We start from the raw sequence: 23,181 nt of genomic DNA, 5'->3' as shown, positions 1-23,181 counted from the left end.
CTAGTATCACATCTAAATTAGATTACATTAAAGTCTGGGCAAATCAAACAGATCCAGATATATTTATATTTTCTGAAACCTAACTATCAACTAAAACAAGTGACGAGGAAATCAATACTGAAAATTACAAAGTTTTTTTTGTTGTTACATTGGGTGTTTTATGGTTGGCAATTACTATAAAATTGGCATACAAGCTACACCCACTAACCCAGAAGTTGTCAGTTCGATTACCTGTACTGCATACTCCAAGACTAGGGTGAATAGGATATCCTATCGGTGGGTTTCAGGTGACATTACCACACTCTTTAGACCAACACTATTTCTTCCTGAAAACCCTGTGCTTTGAAATGCATGTGTGATAGTGAAGTGTGAGTCATGGAGGAGAAAGGAGGATTATTTACCATTCTAAACCAATAAATCTGTACTCAAACAGAGAGAGGGACAGAGGAGAGACAGAGACAGAGGGAGGAGAGAAAGGGAGGATAAAGAGAGAGAGAGAGAGTAGAGAGTAGAGAATGAGAGAGATAAGATGAGCCTTTATTTGTTTATTTGAGGAGAGGAAAAGAGGAAAAGGAGAAGGACTGGAGATTAACAGAGAGAGAGAAAGGGAGGGAGGTGAGAGAGGGAAGAGAGAGAAAGGGAGGGAGAGGTGATGTATGCAGCTGTCAGAAGCTCGGAGCGACACATTTAAAGCATGATAATTGTTTTGGTGTGAAGGATTTCAACACAATATCAAAAATGCTTTTAAAAAACAAACTGGATTGGACATAAAAAGAGGTAAGAACACATTTTATTCAGCTGTGCAAAAATAACTGTGTTTAGGTTTGATGCTATATTATAGGACAATATAGGCTAAGCAATAACATCTCCATGAGACAAGAAAGTAACGGAGCCTCCGACCACAAAGGTTACACAGTGCACCTTTAATGTAAATTTCTTTGTAAATATTTTCCAACTATGCTGATATTACTTACACATATCTGAGATTATCATTTGCCAAAACCTCCTATTCATGGGTTTCATAAAAATGATTACTCCCTGATTTGAAAATAAAATGGCCTCTATTCAAAAGATTAAATATTCTGATTTGAATTGTGTTACTTTTATGACAAATGAAGGAACCCACAACATTCTATAGATCAATAATATTTTAAACACAGTGAGGACAGTTGAAATTAATATTGTTAATATGCAGACTTTTGTTGTTATATGGCAAGTTCTAGGGTCTAGTCACTAATAAAAATGATCAGGTTCAACATTTGTGCATTTACCTTCCGAATATTTCACAGCAAATTACACTGTGATCAATAGAAATAATCTGGTTCTTACCCCAATTTACAAGTATGACATTATAAAATATGAAAACCACATTTTTTTCTCATTTTGTAACATTTCAAGGCTACTCCCAGTTTGTCCACATTACACGTCTCTTATGCTTCCAGTCCAAAAATGTTAAATGTGTCATTATAAATTTATAAACTATAAAGGGTCTAATCTGACCTTTAAATCCTCATGTTTATGCAATTTGTATGTGAGTGATCCGTTGCTTATGGTTTAGTGTTTGATTGTTGTGTTGTTGACCTGAGTGTGGACATGGACATGTGCCTGTGGATATATTTAACTGCAGCAGACTCTTTCATCTCCACACTTTGAACCTGGACCAGATGGGTCAAATGTGTTTGTTCTCACCCAGAGGGTACAGAGCCCCCTGGTGGTACATAGGAGTCACTTTAAAGGTGCACCATGTAATTTTTCATGCTAAGGGTCAGCCACCTGCTTATCTATCTTTCATCCATTCAATTACTGCTGTATTTAATACTCAAGTGGGTTTGATTGACACATGGGGAAAAGAGGCAGGGGCTCCGGGGTAGACACTGCTGCAGAAGACACAAGTGCACGGAACTTTAGTGAAAAGTGAACTCTCATTAAAAGTTTAAACACACTAGTTTGGATCAAGTAGTGCTTATATGCAGTATTTGATTATGCCATGTTGTGTATTGTTTCATATGCACAAGTTTGCAAATGAAACAATACACATTTCAGACAGATATATAAGTTAGTGACTCAGTTCCAGTCAGAACTGAAGAATATACTTGGATGAATGGCGAAACATTCACAATTAAATTTTCTTTTTGCCATGATGGAGTTATTACAAACATATAATTCTGCATATGCCATCTCCATCTAGAGTTTACAAAAAATAAAACCCACTGAACACAAGATTTTACTTCTTTCACAGACATGGCAGACGGTTTGCTGTGAATTGAAAACATGAGGAAACTGCTGCTACTCTGGGTCACTTTACAAGGTACAGTGTATCAGATGTTTAAACAGAGCGGTAATGCTAAATCAAGATTTTCAAGTTATAACGTTGTTCCCTCCTCAGAAACATGCCTGAAGTGGTTTTCTGAATCATCTGTGCATGTTTGTGAATCAAACAGATCCTGATATAGTTATATTTTGTGAAACCTAGCCATCAAATAAAATAAGTGATGAGGAAATCAATATTGAAAATTACAATGATCTTCGTTGCACATGTTTTCGACAGGCAATCCAAAGAAGGCGGTGTTGCCATTTATGTTAAAGATCACCTGTCTGTGGATTTTATTCTCTTGCTCAAAGCCTAAATGTTTTGAATATATGTGTCTGTTAGTTGTAAATGATCATGATGAAAAATGACAAGGTCCTAAATATAGTATGTAGTGGGCAACATAAATATTAACTAAATGGGGAAAGAGTCTGAAACTTTGAATGACCTATGCAATGGTCTGAATCTCACACAACTAATTTATATTTAAATTTAAATAAAGGCAAACGCATTGATATAATTTTAACAAAGAAACCCCATAATTATAAGGCAAATGGTGTTTTCCCACTGGATTTTAGCCACCACTGTCCAAATGGATGTATTTGAAATACAAAAGTATTTCACAAGTAGTACACATCCACGTGTAAATTTGAAAAGATCATATAGACCAGGGGTGTCAAACACATTTTCACCAAGGGCCACATCAGCAAAATGGCTGCCGTCAAAGGGCCAGAAGTAAAATAAATGTAGCTACCTTTTAAACTTATTAATTAACTGTTTCTGTATTTATTACTTATTCAAGTTACCGGTACAAATATTGCATATGTGCTTGGAAAGATGTAAAAATATGGCTGTGTAACTGTGTATCTCCTGATAAAACAACATTTTAAGACCACCATACCTTTTAATTTACCCTGTCGAGGGCTGCATAAAATGATGTGGAGGGCCACATTTGGCCCGCGGGCCTCGAGTTTGACACATGTGGTATAGACATTTAAATGAGCAGGCCTTCATCTCTGACACTGTAAATGACACTTAAGATCATATTTTTTCTGTCTTTTTTTCTCTTCTCTTTCTCTCTCCCCCTCTCACACCAACTCCCCTCCTTCCATCCCATCTCTCAGTTCACTCCCAGCCCACCCCCCTCTCCCTCCCTCTGCACCTGTCCCTCAGTGCCCCCTCCTGGCAGTACTTACCCTTGGTTCACTCGGGCTTGGGGCAGGTTTTCTCAAACTCAAGCCCGTTCTCGTCCTCTCACAGCCTGCTCCTGATGCCCCCCTCGGCTTGGGCTCCACCTCCAGAGTTGCACGCCTCCTTTGGACCATATTCTGTCACTCAGGTGAGAGAGAAAACTTGACTATTACATCCAAATTTAAAAGGAAATGCTATGTTTTGTGAGCATTTTATCATTTTATAACAGTGTTGTCTCATCATTAACTTACTAAGAGTAGTATTTAAAGGTCCTATTTTCAAAAAAAAAAAAAAAAAAAAAAAAAGAAAAAGGACATGTGTAAGCTTTAAGTCATGTCATAATGCTGTTATCTCCTCAAAAACATACCTGGAGAGTTGTGTTTTTTTTCATTCACATGTGTTTGCTTAATCCTGCATTATTAATCTGTCAACCCCTCCAAAACTCATTATAACATTGTTCAGAAAATAGCATAATATAGGCCCTTTAAGTTCATTCATGTGTGTATTTCAGTACTCTTATTGTCCTAACTTGCACTGCCAACTGGCTTGTCGAAACTCTCAAGGTTGCAAACTCTTCATAATCCACCAATTCAGACTCTTAAAAAATGCTTGCTTAGATTGCTACAACAAGATGAAATTCTTTATATTAGATGAGTGTCAAAGAATTTCAATGCAGAACTCATTGGTATCAGTATCAGACCGATATTGCAATACTTGCCATAGTATTACATGGAATCTCATTGATAAAAAAATCACTGGTAGTGCCTATTACTACTCTATGTTTTGGATGAGGGAACTATATTTGACTATTCTGAAAAGGTCAGAAAAATCTAGTGCAGCAAAATATAATTATTTTATATACACTACACCATACACACAGTTTGGACACACCTTCTCATTCAATGTTTTTTAGATATATACAGAAGACGTCAAACAAATGAAAGATATATGGAATTATGTAGCAAAAAAAAGAAAGTTAAATAACTAAGCTCAATATTTTTTATAATTTATATTCAAATCCTCAGTAAGTAGCCACCCTTTGCTTTGTTGGCAGTGCTGCAAACCCTTTGCCTTCTCACAGTCTCAGTGAGCTTTGTGATGAAGTTCCCTGAAATTGTTTTCGCTTCACTGATGTACCATGTCAGGGTCAAGGTACTCCAAGAGAGCAAATCAGTGATCAAACCAAAGGGTGGCTGTTTTTATTTTTTGTTGACTACAATCCATATGTGTATAGTGTTGACGCCTTCAATGAGAATCTACAATTAAATAGCCATGAAAATAAAGAAAATACTAAAATGAAAAAGTATGAATATTAATAGTGTATTTCTAATCAAACCTTTCTGACTTTTTCTAATGTTTTTGCGTGATGGATCTAAATACTCAAACAGTAATTTAATGTAATGTTTTTGTTTTCCTGAATAACCCCTCTCTCTCCAGCCCCTCTCTTCCCTCCCCTCCCCCTTCTCTCCCTCTCTCTCTGCCTCTCTCCTCTCTGAGCATGTGGAGAAGGAGGAGGGCGAGCGAGGCCAAGACCAGTTCAGAGTCCGCGTCTTGTTCCACCAAAGACTGGGGTCAAGTGGTACCTGTGTCAGTCTGCACGCCTTCAGAGAGACAGAGGAGAGAAAAGCCTCATGTATTACGCAGGTGAGGGAGAGACGTGAAGAGACAGACTTTGGCACGTAGAGCCTAGTAGGTGCATTGTAAGTGATGGGATGTAGGGATCAGCCTGTAACGATACTATAGCGACTTATCGTTCAGTATATGGAAGATGGAACAATCATTTTTGGGGGTCAATACTTATGTCTACTTTTTCTTTATACTAGGTGGAACTTTGAATAAATTACTTCTATGACTCACTATGTCATTGCAATCTACTAAAAAGTTTAATTCTGCTATTAGGTAATTTTATTTTATTTTTTTTAATGTTCATTTTGAGTATTTTTTGGGGATAATTCTGCTTTAGAGTCGTTTATAGTCTATATCAGGGGTCACCAACCTTTTTGAAGCTACTTCATAGGTACTGAGTCATACGAAGGGCTACCAGTTTGATACACTCTTCTGAAATAATGCATTTGCTCAATTTGCCTTTAGTTCTACATTATTAATAATGATTAATGATAATCATCTATGCAAAGACACAGATCACATTAATGATTTCTCACAATAATTATCAAAAATGACAGCAAGGTCAGAAACAGATATCAGTATTCATCACTTTAACTTTATTAATTACTTACTTAGTAATTGTTACATTTTCAGATGATCACTTACATCACGTCTCATAGGGAAGTGTCCCATTTTCACCGGCCACTGATAAACCTTGTTCACAAAACAACTATGTTGCACCATGTTTCAAAAAGTTATCAATTATGTAACGTTAAAGAAAAAGCAACTTACATATTTTAAATAAATATTGTTTGCTTTCTGTAACTTTTTCGCCTGTGTCGTGAAAAAAGCCTGTTGTTTACCCAAAGCTGCCTTTGGCTCAGGGTTTTTTCTGCCCATAGTGCGCGTCCCGGTGTGTAGTTAGCGTGGAGCTTTTGTTGAGTGTCTCTCCACATTGAGCCGCTTTGCCATCGCCACAGTCGCTCCGCAGATGAGACACACGCAGGGTTTTTTTATAGTCGTAAAATTCGAAAGTTATCATTTTCTTTCCTGCCATGTTTTTGGGGTAAGAAACTGCATTCAGCGCATCTCCGCAGCGCTCACGAGCTGAGCACTGGTTTTGTCACGCGCACAATACTGACCTTTGAACTGGGTAGGTCAGAGTTCACCTTAACTTATCTAAACTTCACGTATAATGAACATATATTTAATATATTGTAATTTTAAAGCTATACAAATGCAAGGATGATTCAAAAAAATAACAACAGAATAAAATTAAATTTTAGATTAAGCTCGTTAGTGAGTTGTGCTATTTGTAGAACCGGCCTGCGGGCGCCTCATGTGGACCTTGGGGGCGACATGGTGCCCGCGGGTGTTGGTGACTCCTGGCCTATATTTTCATCAGGAATATAGTGCACTACAGGTTCCTGACTGTGACAAACCTGTGGAGTTAGAGTATGGAAAATTTACGCATGTTTTAAGTGCATCATTTAGAGTGTAAGTTTAGGAGTGTGACAGCCCTGGGAAAGAAACTGTTCCTTCGACTGCTGGTTCTAGCCCACAGACTCCTGTAACGCCTTCGAGAAAGCAGGAGGGCAAATAGTCTGTGGGCAGGGTGTGGGCAGTTTTCATCACGCACTGTAGTGATTTGTGTTCTGCCACAGTACAGTTCCCAGTTCTACACACTGGTGATGGAGAAGAGGATTTGGAGTGGCTGAGGAGAGTAGTTCTGCTGCTTGACAAGTTCAGATTTGTTAATAAAACTATAGACTCTTCCAGGAGTGACGGATTTAGAATAACTGCGGATAAGGTGCTGATATTTACATTTCATGAGTAGCAATATAGAAATTTTTGACCATTGACAGTATATATTACAGATATTATCTCGTCATTCTGCCTCATTCACTATAATGAAAAAGTGAATGTATAAGATAGAAATCAGAATGGCTGATGTAAGAGTGCAGGCTATATACAATTACACAAATATACACAAAATGTACTCTTAAGAGACTGGCAATTCCAGAGCTGAAATGATCCAAATGATTTTAGTGTATGGAGTTTAAAAACACAGTGGAGCACTTCCTGTATTGTCACATCACATCACAATGTGGAGTGTTTTCAGTTTGAGAGAAAAACTCAGCCTTGTTAAACTCTGGGTATGTTTTTGATGAGGAAACATAACCTAGATCATAAAATAGAGTAATATAGACCCTTTAAGTGTCCACAGGGGCCAAACAATCCTGGTTAACAAAATGTCATGACAATGCATGTTAATTAACAGTCATGATAGAACATGAATACAAACATACCGGATTATAATTTCCATCCGTTGTCCCTAAGGCCTGGGGTCACAAAAGGGCCAAATACAAAAATTGCACGCCACTCACAAAGCAACAGGATGGAAAAATGGTAACATAAGAAGTAAGTAATAGAAGATTAACTAAACAAAAGGGGTCTAAAGTATCCAAACAAAAGGTAACTTGCAAGGTTTAGACAAAAGGTTAAGTCTAACTGAGAAACAAATTTTTACAATAACAACAAAATCTTGTTAAACTAACACAGAGTCAGTATTTACAGTCAAGTGCCTCAGAACACAGAGTCACTACCACTGTAATGACATGACAAAAGACAAAAAAAAAAGGCATACTGGCCACTAAGGCCAGCAGTCCCGAACAGGTATCCTGAATATTCTTAAATGGGGGAGGTGGCTGCGGGTGAGCCCCAGAACTGGCCAGGCTAAGAAAACATTCTCTGATCATCAGCAAGGGTTGACACAGCCGGGATTTCATAGGGGAAAGGGGACAGATTCAGGGACACACACGAAACATACACTGCCTGGCCAAAAAAAAAGTTGCCACCAAAAAAAAAGGTCACACTCTAATATTTTGTGGGGCCGCCTTTAGCTTTGATTACGTCACACATTCGCTGTGGCATTGTTTCGATAAGCTTCTGCAATGTCACAAGATTTATTTCCATCCAGTGTTGCATTAATTTTTCACCAAGATCTTGCGTTGATGATGGTCGAGTCTGACGCTGCACAAAGTCTTCTCCAGCACATCCCAAAGATTCTCAGTGGGGTTAAGGTCTGGACTCTGTGGTGGACAATCCATGTGTGAAAATGATGTCTCATGTTCCTGAACCACTCTTTCACAATTTGAGCCCGATGAATCCTGGCATTGTAATCTTGGAATATGCCCGTGCCATCAGGGAAGAAAAAATCCATTGATGGAATAACCTGGTTATTCAGTATATTCAGGTGTCAGCTGACCTCATTCTGTCAGCCGTAGCAGTCAGCAGTGAGGCCATGCACAGCGATACTGACTTTGTGGTGTACAACAAATAGTGGTATATGGTTGTCATATTTTTTAAAGTTCAGAATTTGTGGTGATTAATTTAATAAAATTGAAATGTCATTGTCACTATGCCGTGGCCTTGCATGCATTAGATCTAACATATGAAACAGTACCATATTAATTCAATAAGCTTTACCCATTTTTAAAACTGTTTTGTTTCTTTCAGCCACCTTTGGGTTTTTGTGTAGTGATGCTGACACTGCCCAGTGATTGGTTCAAGAATCAAAAGGGTGACCAATCAGATCACACAACATCAGAGCTGCAGAGTCGTGCCCCATCTTATCGTCAGGTAAAAAACAGAACAAGACACTGGCGTGGACAACGTGAGGCCACACTGCGACACCGACTGTTACAAACTCTGAGGTAAAAATTAAACTCATTTAAGTAAATGTAAACAAAAAATGTCCTTGAAATGAACTTTTCCTTTAAAGTGATGTCATCAACATTCCTCGAGGGGTAACGCTAACTAGAGGCACTGCTCTGGATTAAGCTTTGTTACTCTCATTAGGCTTTAATCTGAGTTTTTTCTAAACACACAATTTAACCACTGAGAATGTTTGTTTCATGTTGATATACTTAGTAACTACATAGATATGAACCATAAATCAGGACCAACCATCTGCATTTCGAAAATTCCAGCACAGGATTCTGACCAGGTCTCAGCTCAATTTTAAACTATTCATGGTTTCAGTCATGTGGCTCATTTGTTGTTGTTGGCCATCTTGAGGCCACTGTACATTGTAGCCTGTAGTAGTAGTAGTAGTAGTAGTAGTAGTAGTAGTAGTATCTGTATGGTGACCAGATGTCCCTATTTACCTGGAACAGTCTTGGTTTTGTGCCCTGTGTCCCCTGTCCCAGTAAATTGATCCAAAACCATTGATTTGTCCCAGGTCTATACAGGAAATGTCCCAGGTGTCAACATTTTTGACCAATATATTCCTCACCAGTGGTAAAGAGGGGCATAAATTGTCATTTGTTTAGCCAAAAAAAACAAAAAACAAAAAAAACAAAACTGAAAAAATACTTGAAAATTGCCAGAACACAGAAAATGTCTCTCAGAATGTATACTGAGTCACAAGAAAGTTGTGAATAAGTCATTAATGGACATGTATAACAAAATTTCCTTAATTACACACTTTTTTTCACAGTTTTATTATTATCAGCCCCCCAAACCAGTTTTTGATTTTGAAAATCTGGTCACCCTACCTATGTGCGCTGTTGGAAAGTTGTGCTACATCAAAAAATAGTGCATCTCATCAAAGAGTAAAACTTTAAGGAGTTTTGACCCTTATCTACTGCCCGGGAAGTCATGGACACCATTTACACAGACCAACGGCCACTCAACGCCATCTAACCAGAAAAGAACACTGTTTTTTGGGCTTTTCTCGAAACAAAATTACCTTTAATAAAATAGTTAGGCTATGTTATTTGGACATTTATAGTGTTAATATAGTGTTTTATAGTGTTAGTGTTTAACAGCTATTGGACACTGTGCCGCTATTGGCAACTTGTAAATAAGTTCACCTGCCTGAAACAAAAAGTTCACTGGACAGTTTGGGGGAAGTATTGGAGTCCATCGATCCCTCCTGATGGCCTTAACCCATTTGTGACAATGAATATGGTTTTTAGGAATAGGATTTCTTTGAGACTTGTTGTTGGGCAGAATGTACCTACAGGCGTCACTTTGGACCCATGAATAGGGTTTCTAGGATGTTGTGATGTCACTGTCAAATGAAGATGATCTATTTTGTGGCTGATGCTTTTTTTACTTTCAGACATGACGAAGAAAGTGAAGAAGACGATATTCAAAATCCAGAGGGACTAAGATTTCAACGTCCAACAAAAAACCAGGTCCAACTTTACTATTCCACTGTGGAAACCTCCCATCTCGAGTTCTCTCCTGGGTATGTGCACTCAAGCCTATCAAAATGTCACCTCTCAAGATATATATGTATAAATGCACTCTCTCTCCACTCCACTTCATCATCAAGTAATTTCAGCTCCACCTCCCCTCTGCCCCATCTTTATCGCAGGAGCAGAACCACCAGCCTTCTCATCTCCTCACTATCACAATGTCTATCATTCCTGCATCACATCACTGGCATCTGTACCTGCCAGAGTCTAAGTGCCAAAGTTTATCAATTCAATAAACATCACACCTCTCTCTACCTGTTAAATGTTTTTAGATGTTTTATGAATATTAATAAAACATGAAAATGTAACACTTACCAAATATTTTTTAAAATAATTAATTCATTTTTTTAATTAGTAAAAAATCTATTTTTAGAGCCTTCAACTCCATAAACTTTTGGCATTTATCAATATGTTCATTCATGAAATGTCCAAAATTAGTTTACAATACTGTCATTTTAAAATTGCATTGTTCACCTAGTGTTTTAATGTCTGCGCATTTTTTGTGGTAAACAGGCAACAGAAAACAATACAGAAGGAGGTCATTAAACAATTTTGTTCCTTATTATGTGCAAAAAGCATTATTAATATTACTGTTAGGTATACAAATGTGAGCGCCGGTGCCCTAGCTCATAATGGGTTGATCTTTCTTTATCATAGGGTTTCTAACTGTGAGGAAGACCAGCTCCTGCAGTCCCAGAGGCAGCTATTTTTTCTCAAATCAGTCAGTCTAAAGGAGGAAAAACCAAACCAAAAATTGGACCAGACCAAAGAGGAGCGCTCCTGTTTGAACGGCCCACGGGAGGCCGAGCTAAGCCTGGATTCCCATGTTGTGATTGGCTACCAGAGAGGGCCGATGCTGATCGGACAGCCAATCAGAGTGTCCGTGAATCTGCGCGCAAACTTCAGCCAAGAGTTTGTCATCATCAGGTAACAGTAAGGAAAAGTGAGTTTGTGTATAGGCTCTTTGAACCCCCTCTTATACCACCTTACCGTGGTGGGGGAGTGCTCATTGCCCCCAGGGAGAGGCTGGTGTGGGCTTGCTTATGGCCATACAGCTCACCTGCCACATGTTAGAAATGCCTCCCTGGGGAGGTGTTCCAGGCATGTCCCACCAGGAGGACCCTAGGGAAGACTCAGGACACGCTGGAGGGACTATGTATCTTGGCATTGTACCTGATTTTTACTGTTAAAAATGTAAAAAACAGAACTAGTTTATTTAAGAGAGTTTGCAGTCCAAAGTTATATCTCACTTTCCTAACAGATTTGTACCATCCTAACTATTCACCGCAATGGGTTTATAGGCATTTTTCACAAGTTTCAGAGGCCAGAGTGGAATTTTACCCTCACGGTAATGCTAGCATGCTAACAGCTTACTTGTTGGTTATAATGAGACGCAGACAGCACAAAGCGATTTATTTATTTTTTTTTTTTACAATACATCTGTACTGGGGTAACACAAATTTTTACTTCATTACATGAAAAATTTAAATATAATTGTGTTGTTCAAGTAAAATGAGCAGTCTAATCTGTCATACGCTCTTTAAATGTCCTGATTTCATTCCCACTCTCCCCTTTCTCTCGTCTTCTCTCTCAGGCTGAAGGTACCAAAGGGCCTGGTATCTCTCATGGCTCAACGCACTTTGACCTCTGACCTCTGGGCTGTGACTCTGGAGAAGACTCAGGGACCAGACCATGATGTCGTCTCCATTCTGTGCCACAAGCACAGTACGGCCAAACACCAGGCAGAGTGAGTACTACTGACTTTTACTTGAATTATCATTGGACTCATGAGCTTTGTTTCTGTGGGTGTGCTTAGGAGTGGACGGGTATTGTCTGAACTGTACTAGGCCATTTAAGGCCTCCAATAGCTAAGGAGGAGCTACAGGCAATAATTGGGCCAGAAAGAACACAGATTCAGGCACAGAAAAGAGGGCAAAAAGCAGATATAAACATAAAATGAAAAATGCCAGTAGTGATAAAGGGCTCTCGCTTCAGTGGGAGGACTGCCAAATCTGGCTTGACATGATTTCAGTTTCCGGTGTGATTAAGCCCTTATAATAATTTCTAGTGATAAACCACTACGATCACAAGAAATTGGCGCCCGCTGGTTCCCAGTAATGGTAATGGATTTGGAAGCTGACATTAGGATGACAGTGGCTTAGTGGTTAGAGTGGTCATCTTAAAGGTTAATAGTTTGATTCTTTCTCCATCAAGTCCGTTCTGTCTTTGGGTCCTTGAGCAAACCATCAACCATCTTAATTTCAACCATTTTTGCTAATCCCAACTCTATTGGGTTGCAGTTCCATGTCACTCCAGCAGGTGGTGTGCTTTTCTGTGGATGGGCTGAGGAGGAGTTTTGGTGTTGCAATGTCTGTTACTGCACAGTGGTGGGTGGAGTACTCCGGGCACGCCCTTCCTCCGCCACATGGGGCAGGAGAGAGCTTATTCACTTTCACTGACCGACCAATCATTGGCATCGCACCCATCACTGAGGTGAATTGTCTGCATTCTCTGCTCCGTGTGACCCTCTCCTCTGTATCCTCTGAACAGAACAAAACTTTATTTATCTATTTCAAGATAAACCAAAAATTTGTCTTCAACTTGGCTTATTCCAGTCACACACATCTGCTCCATCTGACCCTCTCCATGCACCCTGTCTATACAGAGTAAGAGCATCCTGAACACAGCCATCTTGACTAGCTTCCCTGTATCTCTTCCCATTATCGTTTTGGCTGTGAGCCGAAGTGGAAAAGTGTCCGACATCACCTCTGCAGTCTCATGTCACTCGGAAAACAACAACATTATCAAGGTATGGAATCTCAGAAAGCAAAAAACAAAACAAAAACAAAACAAAAAAACAACATAAACCAAAGCATTATGATGAGCAATGGAAAATCTGCAAAATGACAAGAAATTATCAGTTCATCAGATCTTTAAAACAGGATAAAAGATAAGGTAAGATAAGATATGTCTTTATTAGTCCCACAGTGGGGAAATTCCAGAAAAAGCCTTAAGTAATTAAGAAGGAAGATATAAATCAAACCAGGTCTAAAACAAGACTAAACCAGGACTGAACTCAAGTCCTTATGACTTATGATGTAAAGGTGCCTATCCCCAGATCTCACTTGCAACTTGGCTTGGGGAGAGTTTAATAGAGGTGAAGTGAGTGAGGTGAATTTAACCAATAACACTGCAAATGTTTTGAAGAAATGGATGACTGTATTTGCCTGCTAAAGGCAAGAGAAAAACTGTGTTCATGAATTCAGATTGTGATAACATCAAAATTGTGATCTGGATCTTAGACAATTGTGATATATATATATATATATATATATATATATATATATATATATATATATATATATATATATATATATATATATATATATATATATATATATATATATATATATATATATATATATATATATTTTTTTTTTTTTATTTTTTATTTTTTTTTTTTTATTTTTTTTTTTTTTTGCCAAATCACCCAGCCCAAACTAAATTAAAGTTTTAGTTCACTAAAAGTAGATGCTTGACCAAACTAGGACTGTTCCAGGACTAGCACATGCTGAGCCTCTCTTGTTCCCTCCAGGTCTCCTCTGACTGCTCCTCTGTATTTGTCGATGGCAGTGAGTCTGGAGAGGGCCACACCTGTGCACAGGTGCGCTTCTCTCTGGGCACTCTCAGTGGCTCCCTCTGTCTGCAGGTGTGGGCACCCTCTGTGCCCCTGCAAGTTTCCCTTGCAGACCCTGTGCTCAACGCTATCCAGGGCTGGGACTACTACACTGACAAAGGGTAAGGTTTGTTTAAGTGGAACAAATATGTCAAATCAACTTTTAGGAATTTTTAACTGTTATAATGATCAATTAAAAAAGGTACTCAGAGTAATAGGAGAACAATCATTACGAGTAGTGGCAGAAACTGCTCAAGTAGGATGCTAGCTGTCTAATAGCTTACAGTTATTTGACATTATGAACTTTTACCTTCTCATTGTCTTGGTAGTGATAGGTGTTGAGTAGATTCAAATGATGAGACAGAGACCTTTCCGTGACAATGTACTGACTGCTTGTTTATTAACTTAATTAAAATTAGACAAAGTTGCTTTGCTTTTCATTTTTGCCATCTTCTGTTATAGCTGTGTACCAGTCTACCAGCGCACGTCAGTCCAGGTTCTGACCCAGTTTCAGGCTCTGGACTCTCAAGGAAAAACCAAACACTTTCTGAGCTCTTCTGATTGGTTGGTGGACGTCACAGAGCTCGTCCGTGATTGGCTAAGAATTGAAGACCCTCGAGTTGCATCTCTAGGCAAAGGAAACAGTGTAATTGGACGTCATCCTGGAAAAACTACAATATATGTAAGAAACATGTGCAATGAGTGGATGTGGAGTTTCTGTTGTCTTTGCTTATGTGAATATATGGTTCAGAGGAGGAGCAGAGCAGGGACGGAGCAGGTGTGGTATGATGGGGTAGAGGATGCGGAGGAGCGGGTCGAGCAGAGGATACAGAGGAGGGTCAGATGAAGCAGAGGATGCAGAGGAGAGGGTCAGATGGAGCAGAGGATGCAGAGGAGAGGGTCAGATGGAGCAGAGGATGTAGAGGAGAAAATCAGATGGATCAGAGGATGTAGAGGAGAAAATCAGATGGAGCAGAGGATGCAGAGGATGTAGAGGAGAAAATCAGATGGAGCAGAGGATGCAGAGGAGAGGGTCGAGCAGAAGATGCCAAGGAGGGTCAGGTGGAGCAAAGGAGAACAGAGGATGCAGAGGAGAGGGTCGGATGTAGCAGAGAAGAGGGTCTGATGGAGCAAAAGATGCAGAGGAGAGGGTAAATTGTTATTTGTCATTTCGAGGTGGTGTCGGCACAGTGGGATGGGATTCTGGGCGCCTGTGACCTTATGGTGACCTCTGACCTCGTTGCCCCCGGGGACCTCTCAGTGCAGGTCGTGAGTGGACTTGGGATGACGCTTAGCTCCAGCCAATCACATCCAGCCCTCGTCACAGCAACAGTCAGGCCTTACAACATCTTCTACAACTATCACCAGGTAAAAGAGTTAAAAAAGGTCCGAGTCAAAGTCGGGGCTGGCCCCAGCTTTCAGGGGGCCCTAAGCTGAATTTCTGTGGAGACAATTAGGCGGCGGACCCCCTATCAGAAAAGTAAAATTTTGCACCTTTCTTTTCTATTGTGTCTTCTTTCTCAGGAGGCTTCAATCAGCGTCTGGCTCCAGTTCGATGATGACTCCTCCGCCCTCCTTTCCTCCTTCAGTGATGTTCCCTCTTTCCTCCGCCTCTCCTCTCTCGCCGATTCTGTCATCGTAGTTTCCCCCGGGTCCAGACAACGCATTTTCGCCACTGGAGATGGGGGTGGGCCACTTTTACACACCGAGTTAATGGTTGCAACGTGCCAAAATCGACCGCTAACGTCAAATCTGCTCACCGAAGACGACCAGGAAAATTCAGGAGGTTTGCGGAGACTTGCAAGAGGTTCTGGATGGATTAGAGTCAATCTAGATATGGATTATCCCCCAACATTTAACCCGGATGAATTTGAGTTTGAATTTGGTGATACTTTAGATGGCAACCTGTACACGGCAAATCTTGAGGAAGAAAAGAAAGAATTTGTAAAAAAAACAAATCCAAAATCAAGTAGCAATGATATAGTTCAAAGCAATAATTTAGAAAAAGCTATTCTAATGCCCAACCAGGAAGAGGGAATGATCTTTTTTGCACCAAGTCATGAGAAAGAAAATTGGGAAGACGAAATGGAAGGAGACTTTGATTTGGAAGTCGGGTTAGGAGCAATACTCTCTCTAATTTGCCTGCTAACAATATTATTTTTGGCAAATTGTTTACCCTGTGCGTTGAGAGATAAACGGAAGAAAAATGACATCATTGCAGAGGAATGCACAGAACTCCATGGAGAACCCATAAAAGATGACAATGCACCAAGAAAATTGGAAAATCTGGAGGAAAGTGGGAAAAGTAATGTTGGAAAAGACACTAAAGTTGAACAAGGGACAATAGTGGAATATGCAAAAGAAGTGGAGATCATATGTTAATATGAACAGCAGTAATATATATTTACAAGGGGCAGATAGACAGAAGGGACAAAAGTTAAAGACGCTGTACCTGATTTCTGCTGTCTAAAAACATCAAAAATGGAAGTAGTTCATTTTTAATGGTTTGCAGTGGTCCAAAGTTACTCCTCACTTACCCTATGCATACCAATTATCCTAATTATTCACTGCAATGAGTTTATAAGCACTTTTCATAACTTTCAGAGACCAGAGCAGAGTTTTGAGCAGAGAATCAGCAGCACACAGTGGATTTATTTTGCTGCTTACACAATATATCTGTACTGGGGAGAAATAAAATGGGTATAGGGCCTTTAATTAGTCCTTAGCTCTTTTGTAATAGAATGTTCAATTTAAAGGTGACAGTATCTCTGACCAGTGCTGCAGTTGTTGTGTTATTTGGCAAGACACTTTTCCCACCATAGTATCTGTGTACGCTAGTGTATGTAAAGATAAATGGTTACTGGATTGCATAGTCTAAGGTCATTTTCACACATGTTAGTGTCTCTGTGGAGTGACTCCAGTGTGACTCCAGTGTGACTCCAGTGTGCACTAGATTTAGTTCTGTTTACTTTAATTTTGGGTTGGCCTTGTTAGCATTGACTGTTCATCTTTCACCCCAAACACCATGAGCCAGAGGAGGTCTTGTTTCAAGCGCTCTTGGATGGGTTGTTTACTGCCACAGTGCAACTGTTGGGTTCACACTGGCCCAAGAGCACTGCTCTTGGAGCGAATGCTTTTTTACATTGACCTAACTAGTGGCAGTGTGAAAAAGACCTAAGGGGTTTGATTGGAAAAGTTATAGCTCCTAGCCTAGTACCATTATGTTTAGAAAAATTACTACTTTTTGAGCGTTATGACCATAATGCTGACCTCTTATACAACATGTATTCTGTCATGGGGTATAGTTTGTGTTGATCTAGTAGGTAGTTTACTTTTGAGCAGAAGAAAACACTTTGATTGCCGTATGGGGCCTAACTAAAAGGCCCTATTTTTTCACCCATAGTTTTATTTTAATTATGGGCCTAGGGTTTTAACCTTGTTGCCTATTTGTTCATGTTATCTTGCTTTTATTACAATACATGTATTTTATACCTTGTATTTTATTGTCTCCATAATTTTATTCTGACCACTGTCACATTGAAATTTAAATGAGAGCATGAAATTATCTGAGAAAACCTTGAAGTGGAATTAAACACCTTAAAGTATAAGTAACAGTGTGATTGGTCTAAGACAGATGTGTCAAGCTCAAGGCCTGTGGGCCAAATGTGGCCCACCACATCATTTTATGTGGCCCGCAACACAGAGATACACAGTTACACAGCCATTTTTCAAATCTATGCAAATCCATAAGCAATATTTATAACTTGAATAAGTAAGAAATATAAAAACGGTTAACTAACAAGATTAAAAAGTAGTAATCATTTGTTTTACATTACATTTGGTTACATTTAGTTACATTTATCTTACAGTTACATCTGGCCCTTTGAGAGCAACCATTTTGTTGATGTGGCCCTCTGTGAAAATGAGTTTGACACCACTGGTCTAAGATGTATCCATACGTCAAACTCTGCCCATGCAGCCAGGTGTTTGTAATCAGAAACACCAGGATCTAGTCAGGACAGACTTTCGTCATATCACCAACTACTGGAAATTGCAGTGACCACTGAATGCCGGTCTTAGATGCCGGAAAACTTAGATTTAGGCATTTTTGTCCGAAACATTGCAAATTTACCTAGTTTGCATTAAAATTGCAAAAAAAAAAAAGTCTAGTATTGTACTGTGTATATGATGATGTTTTAATAGTATTGTCTACTGTAGGCAATATTATTAAAACACCATATACACAGTTAAGTAACGAAAAAAGTGTATTTAGGGTTTAGTTCCCCTTCAATGTGACTGTAAATTAATAAAGTGCGCTCTCTTGTGGCGATCAACATCAAACGCATCTCTCGCTTCATGTACACTACCGTCCGGACGGTTCTCATGTCTTTTCCGAGCTGAAACAATTGCTCTATATTTCGTGTTCTCATTCTATTGTGTTGAAATTTTACCCTTTACCAAAACAGGAACCCGTATATCTGACTGTCACATAGATACAACCCTGAAGTGTTACTTTATAAGCAGAGTGGCGCAGCGGAAGCGTGCTGGGCCCATAACCCAGAGGTCGATGGATCGAAACCATCCTCTGCTATGTGTTTAGTTCTGGGGGGTAGTGCTCAGCTTCAACACCAAAAAGTCCCTCTGAACTTGCTTCTTCTTCTTTACAATGCATCAATAGTCTTATTTCAGTAAAACGCTTTGGCTAAAAAAGGTTTATGCTGACAATTTTAAATTATTTGAATATTTGTGTTTCTTGTCCCGCTCTTTCAGATATCATTTGTTTTTTCTCTATACTATCAAAATGTCAGATAATTTAATTCAATAATATTTTGTCATTTTAATTACATTAACTGAATATTGTAAATCAGATGTCCAGACAGTGACTCTCATTTGAGTAGTAGTAGTAGCAGTAGTTTCCCTTTTACTTAAAGCTTATCTGGGGCAATGTGTCAAATTTTGTACAACAAATATCTTCCGCTTACCAACATTACCATTCATTGAAACGGCATGCTACAATTAAAACACATTTTATTCACAATCATTAATACACAACTTAAAACTAACTTCTATTTAGTCCAATATGATGTCATACTGAGAAGGCACTGCACCGGCCCGAGACATAAAATACGCACACAGCCCATCTCTTGTTTCTTTGGCTTTGATTAGTTCATTGGTGTTTTCTGGTAATGTCGCTTGTAACAAATTACTTGAGTTATTTTGTCCTTTCTGGTCCAAAATGTCTGCCAGGTATTTTTCTTTTGCTTCAACACACAAAAAATTATGTAGGGCACAACAAGCCATGACAATGTCTTCAATCTTAACGCCATAACAGTTCAAGTTAAAAGTGTTTTGCAAAATATAAAAGCGGTTAGCCAACACATTCAAGGCGTCGTGGGCAACTCTAGATGCTCGGGATAGTCTGTAGTTGAAGATTTGTTGTTCAGTAGACGGACTGCGGTGCAGATATGGCTTCATGAGGTATTCTTTCAATGGAAACGCCCTGTCCGCTACAATACAGTGAGGAGACAGTTGGTCCGAACCTGTAGGATGGAAAGAGACAAGACAAAGGACTGAGACCATGAGATTGTGAAAAGATGTTTACATAATTTATAATGAAACACTAACAAAATATGATATACTTCTTTTATTATGATATAGTCATAATTTGAATTCAACAAACAAACTAAAATTTATCATTTGAATTTGAAAAACTGAGAAGCACAACTTTTTTTTTCTTATGAGTACATTTAAATTTGGAAAAGCCATGTGAGACACTGACACTTTGTGACGAGAGCTCCACCTGAAAAGCTGTTATAAAACTGTGAAAACTCTCCAAACAGCATGTATGTGAAGACAGACACATCAACAGACTTTATTGCCATTCAGATACACAAGTGTACACAGAATGGACTTTCATTGCAATTGTGCTTCGTGCAGAATTAAAACTCAGCAGCATAACAATATAATATGAAGTGTGTGTTTTTTTAGCTTTAAAATAATCAGATAAAAGTGGCAGCGGTGTTTAGTAAAGTGCCTAGACAATTAAAGGGCATTTTGATTCACTGCATAGCCATAGATGAATGGCCTCTTTAACAGCCTGTAATTTAAACTATATTAAAGTTTTACCTGGGAGCACTGCAGGACCAGGGACGTGGGCCAGTCTTTTCTCCAATGCGTCTCCAAAAAAACATCCATTAAACTCTGCACTATTAGAAATCTTTCCATTACATGCTACATCTATGTACTTGAACATGTATTTACTGTCGACCAGAGCCATCAGAGCCACAGATACCTCTTTGGGGGAAGTGGACTCTGCATTTTCAAATGGAGGGCAAATGTTTAAGAGTCTTCCGTCTAAAGCACCAACACAGTTTGGAAAATCCCACTCAGACTGGAATCCTCTGGCCACGCCCTGCCACTCCTCTGCTGTCTCTGGGCACTGAGAAAAAAGTAAATGCATTTATTGTTATTGTATCGTTAGTTGCTTTGAGATGAAGCTATAAGGCAGACTGGGGTCCCGAGCTGCACACCTGACGATGCTGGTACATTCTCTTATGGGGTGGCTGTTGAAAAATGTACCAAAATCATGTTTGCTATACATCTGTTATATGTTTGACAGATTAACCTAGTTTATGTTAGAATTGGGTGTATTTCATGTTAGGTTTGTGCAGCTAGTGGTTTAACAAAGAAATGCTGCTCTTAAAATATATTTCTTTGGTTCTTAAAAAAATGTATTATATCGCAGAATATGTACAATATATTGTAATAGTTAAATATTATTATATTGTGAGCCGTGTGTTTTGTATGACCTACAAACCAACTTTAGCAGAAGATTATTTTATTATTATTATTATATTATTTTACTGTTAAACTAAACAAAAACACACCTTGACATATTTGTCTTTTAAAACTCGGTAAATGGCTCGAAGAGTTTCAGGTACAAACAAACGAACTGTGGTGTTTCCCATGTGGAAGAAGTGAGACAGACTTTTGAAGCCTTCACCTGGAATTACAAAATCAGAATGAAACACAGTAACTGACTAATCCAAAGTAAAATAATTATTCATAACAAAGAACAAAAAATTAAATAGTAGTACGATAATTTTACTATTATGAATCATAATAACAGAAAACATGTGACTAATGTAAACACACTTCAAGAGCTGTGGGATATGAACACAGGAAGATTTGGACTGGAGATTTTCCTACTTGATTAGATTATTTCTTCAATTGTTTCTTGCTCCTTGAGATTGTGTAGTCTGTGTTGAGATATTTTTGTGCTTTATTTTGTCCTTTTAATATATGAACTATGAAAATTATAAATCAGATGTATGTCCAGACTCTTATGATAACCCTTACCTGACTTGTAGATTCAAATTACTATTATTATTATTATTATTATTTTTTTGTAATATCGATACAAATTCTGAAATAAATGTAGGCTACATTTAATCACATAAATACTAATAATAATTTAAAACTTACACGTCATATCCAGAGATCACTTTCTTACCTGTAGCGAGGTAATGCAGCGTCACAATGAGCCTTTCTTCCACAGAAATACTCGCTCGAAAGTTCGTATTCCTTCTGTGAATAATGGGCGCGACCTTCTCCACCAAAGCATCAAACTGCTCAGGGAACATCCGAGTAAAGTGCCTGAAATCCGGAGTCCCCTCCTCGCAGCCCAGAGCAGGGTAGTGTTCACCGTACGTGGGTCTCAGCTGGTTCCAGGACTGGACCCATTGGCGTCGTTTTCTCTTGATTTCGGTTTTACGGGACCGGGGACTGGGGACCTTTCGCATCTGCTCGAAGGAGGCGCGTTTGGAGAACAGAGAGCGGGGTTTTCTGGCGAGGCGTGAGCTATTTGTGATGCGGGTATCTCTGTCTAGACTCAGGGCATCTCTTGGACCACTGCCCCCGTCTCGACTGGGTAAATGTCCTCTTCTCCGGTCCTCCTCCAACAAAAGAGCAGCCCCCAGAGCGCACAGAGCCAGTCTCAGCTCATCCATTGCGCAGCTATTAAAAGGTATTTACTCTGGTACAGTTATTAAATTTCTACTCGCGGTAAAGGTAGTAGCACAGGACCGTGATGTTTGTTTACAAAGCCCACGCGCGTTCCGGTCGTTTTCTGTTTAGTTTCTACAGATTGGCGCCACCTACAGTTTAGGAGAGTCACTGACCGTTACGCGACAGGAATATAAAATAAATGTGATAAAAATTAAACAGTTGAGTTTACATAAATGGAGGTAAATTGAACAGTTGTGTTTACGTAATTCAAATTATTACGCTGGATCCAGGTGAATGGCGCGACCATTGACCAATGTTCAGTTTATGTCCTGAAAAGGCATGGCTGTCTGGAAGAGAACCCCGAACAAAACTATAAACATATCTAACTTGATCATGTAGCTGTAGTAAACTGTAAACAGCATTAAATGATTTTGTAGAGCCACACCGTATAATAGGCGCTCTTGCAGTATCTAAATCTGGTCTCCACCTGGTTGCCTTCATGGAGATCTTTTGCAAAAGCAGACAAATAAATGCCATTTAGGCATTTTGGAGACAAGCAAGAAAGTAACCTCTGACAGACATTAGACGTTAAAGGTTTGTGTTAGTGACAGAAAACATTTAAACTGCATTCTCTAGATGTGCCATCCACACGTTTAACAACAAGAGTTTTGTTGTGGAGCACAGTACAAATAATATCGATGGCGGCTGTGCCGAGGTCTACAACAACCATACAGCAATTTAACTAAAGGTGCAGTTTAACACTCTGAAGGAAGTGTTTCCAAACGGACGGACGGACCTGTCTTGGAATAGTCTGGTAGCAGAAACACAATATACATATAAACACATGTGGTAAATGCAGTGGTATGAAGCTTGTGTAACATTCACAGTTAATAACACAGATTTTTTTCAGACGCTAAAAAGCTTTCGCCCGAACAGGGACTTGAACCCTGGACCCTCAGATTAAAAGTCTGATGCTCTACCGACTGAGCTATCCGGGCTCTGGGAAGAGCCGTTTCCAGTCTAGTTATGAAGACAGACATGTCAAACAGTAATGTAGTTCCGTTCATGTCAGGATGCCTGTAATTGTATTAAAATTAAACAAAGTCAAAATATGGTTGTGGGCCCAG

At 39.2% G+C, this 23,181-nt stretch overlaps 2 protein-coding genes and 1 non-coding gene across 4 annotated transcripts; 1 reads left to right on the top strand and 2 right to left on the bottom strand.

The window, feature by feature from the left end:
• The first annotated feature begins 658 nt into the window (after nt 1–658).
• tmem132a (transmembrane protein 132A) lies at nt 659–16,429 on the top strand. The gene is made up of 14 exons (XM_055224667.1): nt 659–777; nt 2,240–2,308; nt 3,433–3,647; nt 4,937–5,143; nt 8,624–8,820; nt 10,233–10,361; nt 11,029–11,298; nt 11,966–12,118; nt 12,672–12,864; nt 13,037–13,180; nt 13,967–14,169; nt 14,510–14,729; nt 15,224–15,415; nt 15,572–16,429. The coding sequence occupies exons 2-14, from the start codon at nt 2,272–2,274 to the stop codon at nt 16,427–16,429; spliced, it is 3,018 nt and encodes a 1,005-aa protein (XP_055080642.1). The 5' UTR covers nt 659–777; nt 2,240–2,271.
• Nucleotides 16,430–19,059: 2,630 nt separating this feature from the next.
• LOC117369669 (uncharacterized) lies at nt 19,060–22,155 on the bottom strand. 2 transcript variants are annotated; one of them, XM_055229410.1, is made up of 4 exons: nt 21,561–22,155; nt 20,935–21,050; nt 20,174–20,486; nt 19,060–19,587 (listed from the first exon to the last, which is right to left on the bottom strand). In XM_055229410.1, exons 1-4 carry the CDS (start codon nt 22,054–22,056, stop codon nt 19,118–19,120), a joined length of 1,395 nt encoding a protein of 464 aa, XP_055085385.1. In that variant the 5' UTR covers nt 22,057–22,155; the 3' UTR covers nt 19,060–19,117. The 2 variants fall into 2 exon arrangements, with proteins under 2 accessions (XP_055085385.1, XP_055085407.1); XM_055229432.1 differs by lacking the exon at nt 19,060–19,587 and having other exon boundaries at nt 20,202–20,253; nt 20,340–20,486; nt 21,561–22,107.
• An 824-nt stretch (nt 22,156–22,979) lies between these two features.
• Nucleotides 22,980–23,052, bottom strand: trnak-uuu (transfer RNA lysine (anticodon UUU)). Its single transcript has one exon. It is a non-coding gene; the product is annotated as a tRNA-Lys (tRNA).
• Between the last annotated feature and the right edge of the window lie 129 nt (nt 23,053–23,181).

Source organism: Periophthalmus magnuspinnatus, chromosome 1 (genome assembly GCF_009829125.3).
Source record: "Periophthalmus magnuspinnatus isolate fPerMag1 chromosome 1, fPerMag1.2.pri, whole genome shotgun sequence".
Lineage (NCBI taxonomy): Eukaryota > Metazoa > Chordata > Actinopteri > Gobiiformes > Gobiidae > Periophthalmus > Periophthalmus magnuspinnatus.
The sequence above is the reverse complement of the archived record's forward strand: the minus strand, read 5'-3'. Positions and strand labels throughout refer to the sequence as shown.

Bases quoted from the DNA above. Each gene is read 5' to 3' on its own strand.
- tmem132a (XM_055224667.1), top strand. From the start codon at position 2,272: ATGAGGAAACTGCTGCTACTCTGGGTCACTTTACAAG. The intron at 2,309-3,432 runs GTACAGTGTATC...CCCATCTCTCAG, and splicing joins ACTCTGGGTCACTTTACAAG to TTCACTCCCAGCCCACCCCC. The intron at 8,821-10,232 runs GTAAAAATTAAA...TTTTACTTTCAG, and splicing joins CGACTGTTACAAACTCTGAG to ACATGACGAAGAAAGTGAAG.
- LOC117369669 (XM_055229410.1), bottom strand. From the start codon at position 22,056: ATGGATGAGCTGAGACTGGCTCTGTGCGCTCTGGGGGCTGCTCTTTTG. The intron at 21,051-21,560 runs GTAAGAAAGTGA...TTGTAATTCCAG, and splicing joins GCTGCATTACCTCGCTACAG to GTGAAGGCTTCAAAAGTCTG. The intron at 20,487-20,934 runs GTGTGTTTTTGT...CTTTTTTCTCAG, and splicing joins TAAAAGACAAATATGTCAAG to TGCCCAGAGACAGCAGAGGA.